General features: G+C 38.0%; 1 protein-coding gene across 1 annotated transcript; it reads right to left on the reverse strand.

Annotated features, from left to right (window-relative positions):
* Positions 1-525: 525 nt before the first annotated feature.
* LOC117526840 (dynein regulatory complex subunit 4-like) lies at positions 526-8,046 on the reverse strand. Its single transcript, XM_034188914.1, has 10 exons — positions 7,968-8,046; positions 7,419-7,514; positions 6,193-6,390; positions 5,439-5,645; positions 3,882-3,936; positions 3,586-3,791; positions 3,043-3,210; positions 1,982-2,068; positions 1,601-1,807; positions 526-921 (listed from the first exon to the last, which is right to left on the reverse strand). The coding sequence occupies exons 1-10, from the start codon at positions 7,968-7,970 to the stop codon at positions 865-867; spliced, it is 1,284 nt and encodes a 427-aa protein (XP_034044805.1). The 5' UTR covers positions 7,971-8,046; the 3' UTR covers positions 526-864.
* Positions 8,047-10,177: the final 2,131 nt, after the last annotated feature.

A 10,177-nucleotide genomic window follows, 5' to 3' on the forward strand; every position in this document is an offset into this window, starting at 1 on the left:
AGGTGTGGCTTCCGCAAGTGATTTTGTACACTAGATGTCAGTAGTTTATATTGAGTTGTTGGAAAAGGGCTTCGAGTGGGAACCTTTGGCAGGAAAATCTCTGCTTCACAAAAAAAAAAAAAGCTTCCTTTAACAGTCATGAAAAACAGACACGTTCTGATTTTTATAAAGCTTCATTTGAAAGTTAAAAATCTGTATAATATTACACAAAAAACAGGAGAACAAGAAGACAAACAAAACAAAAAAGAATGTGCTAAATATAAACATTTATAGTATTAAATAATGTCACAGATTTTCTTTTTGCTTCTTTGAGCACTAAAGTGTGTTTCTGCATCTTACATTTTCATTTTTGTCATTTGGAAAATAACATTTATAATATGAAGTTGTTTTCTTTATGCAGCTCTTGAAACAAAATCAATGTACCAGTATGTACAATATGATAAAGAGACAAATCAGGATCAAAATAAAATGTCTTTGCGTAAACATATGCAGTTATCAAACAAATGACAAGCATTTTCATAACCAAAAACTGTTAAAATCAACAACAATATTAAACGTTTGCAGAAATATGAGGCGGCCTTCACGCTCCTCACGGTGAGCAACATTAAATATGGACCTCTGTGTGTAAATCATCAGCAGGAGGAGACTGATCCAACACATCTGTGCTGCAGCAGACAGGCTCGCTCTGAAACCTGAGATTCCACAGGGCTACATACCCACAATGCACTTTAGTGCATGGCTCTAACAGGTCTGCAGCTGCCTGTTGTATTTCTGCACATCACAGGTTTATTTTAATCATGACACCACTGCATGAACTGAGCAGGAAGCTCTGAGGAAGACTGCAAAGAAACTAACCTCAAAATCTCAAACCAAGTTGTCCTGCAGCATCTCAATCTTATGATCTGTGGACCCCAACATTTCCTACAAAGAAACAAAATGAAACCAAAATCAGCAAATATAAATAACATATAAAATACCTCATGAGCGTCTGTGGGGAGATGACGAAGGTGGAAGTGGACTTCATTACTTTTTGCTGAACCAGCAAACATGCAGCTTTTTTCTCTCTTCAAAGTCTTCAAAAGACACAAGACCTGTTTTGGAGTTAATGTGACAGGTCACAAAATACAGAAAATTAATGTTAAACAAGGCTAGATAAATTAATTAACAGATAATTTAAATTCCATGGCTTTATTTCATTATTTATGATTATGTAAAAATAAATTAATAAATAAAAATAACCATAATTCATTTGTCATTTTAATGACCTGTCATGGCCCACCTGCAGTACCGTCAGAGCCCACCAGAGGGCTGCAGACCACACTTTGAGAATCACTACTGTTTATTACTGGTTACAGGACCGACAGAGTAAATGTTTTCATTAGAGCGCTGACAGAGCTCCAGTTTCAAACTCAACTTTTCATTTTCTTTTTTTTCTGCAACAACACAGATCGCTACTGTGACACAAGTGAGATGTTAAAAAGTGTCAAAACTACAGAGAAAAAAGACACGATCACTTCTTCAAGTCTGGCATACCGCCTAACCATGTGACCTAGCGCCTACATGTGAGCATCGTGCAGACATCGGCACACAAAGCTCTTACCCCCAGTGCTTTCGTGGCTGTGCTGGCGGCGGCCTGATCCTCGCTGTTGGAGAGCGTGGTGTAGAGCTCCGCTTTCTTCATCTCCAAGGTCTCTGTCAACGCCTCCATCTTCTGTTCCAGCAGCATCTGCTGTATGCAGTTCTCCACATGGACCTCCTCAATGGCCTCGTTATGCATCTTCAGAAGATGGTCTCGTTCTTTCTGAGCCTGCACACACACACGCACACACACACACACACACACACACACACACACACACACACACACACACACACACACACACACACACACACACACACACACACACACACAGGTGGCACATTTTCTCACACTGTTCGAGGAACCAAAGGAAGAACTTGTGTGACGGTGGGGTATTGTAACCTTTTTGAAGGCTGCCCGCAGAAGTTCACACTTCACAGTCAGATCTTTGTTTTCCTGTTTTCTAAGCTTTGTATGTGCTGTGACCACCTGTGAAAAAGAAGTGCAACAACTCAGAACAACAGCAGCACTCGGCCCGTCTGTGCTGTTTTCACTATTTGTTAGTGACACTAAAACTGCATCAGGTCAAAGCTGATGTGTTTTCAAACACGGAAATGAACTGTCAAAGAAATCACACCCCCGTAAATAAAAATGTTAGCTAACGGGTCCAGGCGGGATAGAAACTGAACACAATTAAAATTAGAGCACCGTGCTTGTAGAGCGCGAACCTCCGCTAAGACTAGTTTCCAATTCTACAAAATTTTTACCTTGGAAAAAATTTTCAAGGTCAAAGTCCTGTTAGAAGTGGCTTTTCATAAGATAAAATGTAATACTAAATATAGTTCAAAAGGGCTTTTCAAGGTAAAATCAAATATCTGCTAAATTCACAATATGGATCAGATGCAGATCAAACTTTTCTGTTCATTAAGAGAGCCAGTTAGGTAAGAATATAATCTTGAATGTGAATGTACACAAGTGTAGCTTCTGCATTTTATCAGCAAACAAAACACATGGTGGCACAAGGATGGGGGGGGGGGGGGGGTTGAACCTACAAACTCCTGCTTGGATCTGAGAACCCGTCGTCCCCCCACAGCTCCTCACGGAGTCACAAGTTTTTGTCTCCCATCAGGTTGTCAAAATGTGAAGTGCATGTGTTACATAAAGCTACGATAACTCGCTTACTGGATAATTAAAAAGATCACTGTGTTTCTTTGGTGAACCAAAGTGAAAGGGGCATATATGTGCCAAGAAGGAACCAAAAAAAAAAACAAAAAAGGAAAAGAGGTCAAATCATGTTTGTGTTGTTTTCCTGATTAAAATGTATATTTAAACTGAACTACTTCGTCCTGTCTGTTGATTAACTGTAAACTCCCTGATGAAAGCCTGAGTGTTGATCATGAAATACGATGAAAATTTCTAACCTCTGAAGTTTTTTGTGATTTTGACGGTAGCAGTGGACACACCTCGATCTGGGCTTTAACCCGGCCGTACTGGTCCAGCTGCTGGCGGAGCTCGGGCAGTTGCTCCTCAGCTCGCTGCTGCAACTCACGCAGACACTTGTTCTCCTGTAAAGCAGCTTTCATGTCTTTGTCCACTCGTCTCAACCTCAATGTGAACACTTCTGCCAATTCCTGACAAACAACAAGATGCAACACGTGAGGCACCTCGACAACATGGAAATAATACACACATTGCTGAATATCAATCACATTTTTTGTGCCATTACCACATTTGCGTCAAATGTACAGATTTTTCTTTGACGATGTGAACGTGACATGAAGAAATTAATAAATGGGGTGCAGTTTTGGACAAATTCGTCTCACTCAATGAAAAAAAACTCTTCAAAATTCACATAGACAAAGATTATGCCACACGAAAAAAAGCCCTTTGTCTCAAAAAATTGTCCCAAAATATTTGGGACAAAAACAGCAAATGCAAATTTGTTTGCCGGCTATTTAATTTTAAAAACTTGATATGACATGTCATAAAAACACTGCATGACTTACCTTCATTTCAGAGTAATTTCTCCTCATTATTCTCTGAGAAGAATGAAACTCTTCATCTGCATCCCTGAATGCTCTGTCATGAGCTTCTATAAGAGCTGCAATGTGTCTGTCCACTCTCCTCTCAATGTCTTTTATCTCATTTTCTTTCTTGATGCTGTCCTCTTGTATCATCGTGTTGATTTTTTTCCGAAAATTGGCCTCAATTTCTAGTTTAAAAAGACAGAAAAATCTGTAATGTCACAAGATGGTTTACGACTGTAACTTCTGACATTAAAAAGGAACGTCGGATGAGTTACCTCTGGCTCTTGAGTCATAATGGTGTCTTAGTTGAGATAATTCCAGCTCATGCTTCTGTTGAGATAAGAATCAAAGCTGAATTTTCTTTGAACTTCTTAAATATGAAGTTCATTCACAATTAATTCCAGCTGGTTATCATATTTCTTCTGGAGCTCTGGATTAGTTCACAAAGGACTATGAATTTATTAAAGGAGCAATAACTTTATTGCTTTATTGACAAGTTGGATCGGTTGTGTTTCAGCAGCCTCCAGATGGCACACGTTTACATCCAGCAAGGACAAATGGAAACATGTACCGGTGGGTCTTCTGCACAGTATGCACAGGTCAAACGTTCCCAAAATAAACCAGACAACACAGAAATTCTGCTACTACACAAGACTTCCAGAAGTGTGCAAAGTGTAAGTATTGGTCAAATTTCCAGAATTTTTATGCATGTCAGGGAAAAAAAAAGCCCAAGGCCATTTTAGAGAAAGTAATTTGCAAGGCTGCTCTGCAGCTGAGGCATCGGTTTGCAGCCTCTTTCAGAATCATTAGCACACAGAACCCTGCCAAAAAAGCGGCCAGTTTTGGGAGGACAAAATCCTCTGAGTTTGTCCTCCTTCATAGATTGCGCAGAACACATGCATCGGTGTGGAACAACTTAAAAGGACTCTAGTTTATCTCAAATTAACTGCAAGATGTACTGTTTATCTTTGTAACACTGAGGCTATTATTTCAAAAGTTGAGGATTAATTTATTGAGTAATTTTTGTCATTTGAATTGGGCTGGGCATTGAATTTATTGAATTTCAATTTTTTGTTGTTGTTGTTTTGTGGCACTGTCTAAAACGCTCCAGTACTACTATTTGTCATTCAATACTAAATTTTACCCCCAACTCTTACCTTCGATCTTCCAGCAGTCTTGAATGGCCAGATTACTAATACACAGCTAATTATATTTCCGAAACCCACAGTGACTCAAAGGAATATACAATCAAATATTATCATTGTTTTATTCTACTTTATTTATTCTTTAAATTATTTTTGCAGTCATAATCACTGTCTACACATTGTTCCTGTGGTCAAATGAAACAAGCTTTCAAAGTGAAGACTGCTGACGAGATAAAAGCATGACCAGGAAAAACTACTGGATATATTTGCTGAACACAAATGAACTCTCACTGTAAAATGTTTCTCGTCTTTCGGACTCGACAGCATTGAACTATGATATTTAACTGTCACTAAAAACTGATGATGTTCAGAGATGCTGGTGAATGATTTAACGTACTCTGAATGTTTTAATGTTGTTGTATGCTGACCCAGTTTCTGCTATATGTAGGTTCAGTATCCGACTGGAAGTGATGGTTCCAAAAAAAACCCACTGAGAAGTGTAACATGCCAAATGCTGTGGAAATGTACAGCAAATGAATTTATAAGGACAACAGGTGAACATGGAGCAGCAAACGGCATCACCAGAAAAATCAGAAAGAAGACAACCAGTAGAATTCTCACTGAATTATAATCAAATAGACAGAGAAAACAGAGAAAGCCTGTTTCAGACCCTTAGCACACACTCACCAGATTCTGTGCTTTGATGGAGTTATCGTTGGAGAACTCCTTCTTTCTTAAGTCTGCCTTCAGATCATGTGTTTCCTTCTGTAGATCAACCTCTGACTGGACGTTCTCCCTCTGAATCAGTGAGATGGAGGCAACGCCGTCTGTCTTCTGCTTGGCAATGGTGCCACAGTGTTCCCTCAGGACATTTTTTACCTTCAGCTTGTAATTCTGAACAGAATATGCAACATTATACCCCACACAGCATCACACATGAAGTGAAACAATTCATCTATTTATTTGAATAACCTGAATATATATACATGCATTTTATGAGGGATTTCAAGGATTAAATTTCACAGGTTAGGGTTTTTTTATGCAGAACGTTTATACATCAGAGGAAGTGCAGACAGGTAAGACCAACATACCAAGTGTGTTTGCTGTGTTTTAAACTTGCTGGAAGAAAATGGACTTCAGTGTCCATAAATATGGTTCAAAGTGCTCATGCAGGAAAATCCTGTGATTTCCTGTACTTCTGTACAATTAACATTTATAATTTTTATTGTTACTCATTTACTATCAATGCTAAAAACAGCTAGTTACAAAATGGGCCATATATAGCTACAATTTAGCATATTATGGTGTATGAAAAATAACTGACTTTACAGTAGACAGAGGATACGTGGATAATACATCAAGGTCACCAAATTTGCTTACATGCCCTTATAATCTAGGGATATACAGTATGGTAGCATGTGTGTGTGTGTGAGAAGCATACAGTGATATCTGCTCGATGTCGTTCTTCTGCTTCCTCTTTCTCCCTGATTGTGTTCCTCAGCTTTGCCTGGATCTCCTCCTGGTTTCTCTTGCAGATCTCCCAAATGGTCTGGATTTTATCTCTCTCCATCTTGAAGTTCGATTTCTCTTCCTGTACTCTGTCCAGCTCCTCCTGCAGGCGAATAATGTGCTGCTCCAGCTGCACCAAAGACAATTAAGAGTTGAATACAAAACACATCTACTGTAACAATCAGCAGGGCTGTAAAGATGCAGGCACCTCTTGGCTTGTAAGTGTGACACTGTCACAAATCAGTGACCAAATATTCTTTAAAAAATAAAGATTTATTCCCAGTGAAAAAATAAAGTGCAAAACCATTTCACAGTTAATAATGCTTTTGCCTGATTGACACTCAGCCCCTAAACTGCTACACTGATTGTCACCGGGGCATATTGCCTTTAAATGCAGTCCATTTACCATATATATTTTTATATCTTTGATATTACTATGCTTTATATTTTTATATTTCAGCACAAAATACCAACATTAGAGCTCCAGACGACATGTGGCTCTAATATGTTTATGCTATTATACTGACAGAAATTAGGCTGAAAAGGAAGAATGCTAAAGATTATGCCTAAAAGTAGGTTAAAGTACATAAAAACATAATTTTCATTTTCACATGAGTGAGGAAGTGAAACAGCTGTGTAAGAGTGAGGAGACTGAGAGAAATTCAGGATTTATTGAAGAAAACCTGTTCCTGACCAGGTTAGGTTCACAGACTAATAATTAACATAGTAACTGACTGTGATCTTAATTTGCTTAATTCTGAAATGGCCATGGGTGCCTCCGGTTTGAATAACCTTCCTTTCTGAAACAGACAATCATTTATTTTAGAGCAACTAAGAGTTTTCATTAAACCTGCTTTCTTTAACAGGCTTTAGGTCCTGATGTATAATATAAAGATTACTGCTTGCAATACTGTTTCTAAGGCACTATGGCAACAAAATCAGTGTACCAGCTTCTCAAAAATGGATCCTTCTCAGATCTGAACACTGCAGATTTGTTTAAATGGACTGTCATTTCAGTGACATGCCTCTGTGTTGGACACCGAATTCAGACAGTTGTGTGCATCTGACAATGTGACTCTTAGCAAAGAGATCTAATCTATGGAGCGCTGCAGTCACAACTACTGAAGATAGAAACCAACATTATTCTCCAGATCTCACCTCATCTTTGGACATTTCTTCCACTGACAGAGTGTCAACAACTTGAGGAGACTTCCCCTTATTCAGCTTCTTTCCTGTGCTTTTCTTTTTGGGAGGCTGAAAGAAAAAAAATATATACATTTTAAAATTATTATATATTATTTTATAATTATTATATATTATTATAAATTAATATATGAAATGATTACTCAGTTGATCAGCTGACAGAAATTTTCAATTAGAATTTTCAATTAGATCGATTACTGATGAATAATTTAACACATTTATCAAGAAAAGTGGCACATTTGTTACTGCTTTTAATCTCCACCAAAATGTTTAAATAGCTTTAGGCAGACAAATTAATTTAATTTCAATGATCAAATCATCACTTGGAAATGTATTAATGAAATGCTGTTTATTTCATGTTTGTTGACGTGTTTCTGAAGATATACTTTACGCAGTCCACACAATGTGACCGTCAGCTAAAGTTTTCTTTTGCTATCCTGACGTTAGAAGGTGTCACTAATGAACATTATGTGGATAAAGTAATATGAAAACGTGTTTTCTTACCATTGTTGAGTCGAACCTTTAGCTTCCAATTAGCAATGCTCGAGAGCTGCACGCGCTGTCATGGCAACGCCGTCTTTTTGCGCATTACTGCCACCTGCTGTTCTGGAGTGCATAATACAGATTAAACTCAATCTCTTTTCTCCAACAAAATAAGATAACGGCTGATGTTTCAGATGATAATGTCTGTTGTATCTGCTTTTTTGAACAGCTGTTTAATTTATTATCACCACTGATCATATTTATTACATTACATGATATAATGGCAGATGACAATATGAGCCACTTTGCCATTTCAAGTGCACAAACTTAATATAACATAAAAGTAGCAGTGTAAGATGGCGTGTAGTTATGCTTTGGCACACTACACGCAGACTGAACAAATGGTTTAAATGGCTTAATATTCTGGCACAGATCTGGACATACAGGTGCATCTAAAAAATAAGAATATCATGAAAAAGTTCAATATTTTCGTCACGTAATTCAGAAAGTGTTTTTATTATTATTATTCATTCTAGATTCATTACATATAAACTGAAATTTTAATCATTATGGCCTACACCTCCCAAAAACAGAACATCTGTATCTCAAAATATTAGAATATTTTGTAAGATCAACCGCCCCACCCCCAACAAAACAGATTTACAATGCAGAAAAGTCAAAATTTTGTATGATTTATTCCTTTTGCATAATTTACTGCATCAGTGTGGCGTGGAGGCGATCATCCTGCTGGGGTGTTATGGAAGTCCATGTTGCTTTGATAGCAACTTTCATCTTTTCTCATCTGTATTGTTGGATCTGGTGTCTCTCATCTTGACAATACCCCACAGATTCTGTATGGAGTTCAGGTCACGTGAGTTGGATGGCCAATCAGGTACAGTAATATCATGGTCAGCAAACCAGTAGTAGTTTTGGCACTATGGGCAGGTGCCAAGAAGATCTGCCAGAAAAGGCAATCAGTATCTCCATAAAAGTTGTCAGCAGTATAAAGTGCTCTAAAATCTCCTGACAGACAGCTGCATTGACTTTAGACTTGATAAAACACAGTGGACCAGCATCAGCAGATGACATGGCACCACATCATCACGACTGTGGAAAATTTACATTGGATTTTAAGGAACTTGGATTCTGTGCCTCTCCACTTTTCCTCCAGATCCTGGGTCCTTGATTTCCAAATGAAATGTAAAATTTACCTACATATGAAAAGAGGACTTCGGACAACTTATCTCAGTTAAAATGGTTCTGACATTGTACCTGGTTCAGGAGTGCACTCGTGTTTCACTTGCAGCCCATTTCCTCACTAAAAAAAAAATCACTCATTGGATGAACTCAATTTCCATCTAATAAATATATGTAGCCTCAACTCAAATAAGGCACATCCATGTAAGATAATTTAATTTAATTTAGTTGGGACTACATACAAGTAGTGTTCAGAATAATAGTAGTGCTATGTGACTAAAAGATTAATCCAGGTTTTGAGTATATTTCTTATTGTTACATGGGAAACAAGGTACCAGTAGATTCAGTAGATTCTCACAAATCCAACAAGACAAAGCATTCATGATATGCACACTCTTAAGGCTATGAAATTGGGCTATTAGTAAAAAAAAAAGTAGAAAAGGGGGTGTTCACAATAATAGCAGTGTGGCATTCAGTCAGTGAGTTTGTCAATTTTGTGGAACAAACAGGTGTGAATCAGGTGTCCCCTATTTAAGGATGAAGCCAGCACCTGTTGAACATGCTTTTCTCTTTGAAAGCCTGAGGAAAATGGGACGTTCAAGACATTGTTCAGAAGAACAGCGTAGTTTGATTAAAAAGTTGATTGGAGAGGGGAAAACCTATACACAGGTGCAAAACATTATAGGCTGTTCATCTACAATGATCTCCAATGCTTTAAAATGGACAAAAAAACCAGAGACGCGTGGAAGAAAATGGAAAACAACCATCAAAATGGATAGAAGAATAACCAGAATGGCAAAGGCTCACCCACTGATCAGCTCCAGGATGATCAAAGACAGTCTGGAGTTACCTGTAAGTGCTGTGACAGTTAGAAGACGCCTGTGTGAAGCTAATTTATTTGCAAGAATCCCCCGCAAAGTCCCTCTGTTAAATAAAAGACATGTGCAGAAGAGGGTACAATTTGCCAAAGAACACATCAACGGGCTTAAAGAGAAATGGAGGAATATTTTGTGGACTGATGTGAGTAAAACTGT

The sequence above is a fragment of the Thalassophryne amazonica genome, chromosome 15 (assembly GCF_902500255.1).
Source record: "Thalassophryne amazonica chromosome 15, fThaAma1.1, whole genome shotgun sequence".
NCBI lineage: Eukaryota > Metazoa > Chordata > Actinopteri > Batrachoidiformes > Batrachoididae > Thalassophryne > Thalassophryne amazonica.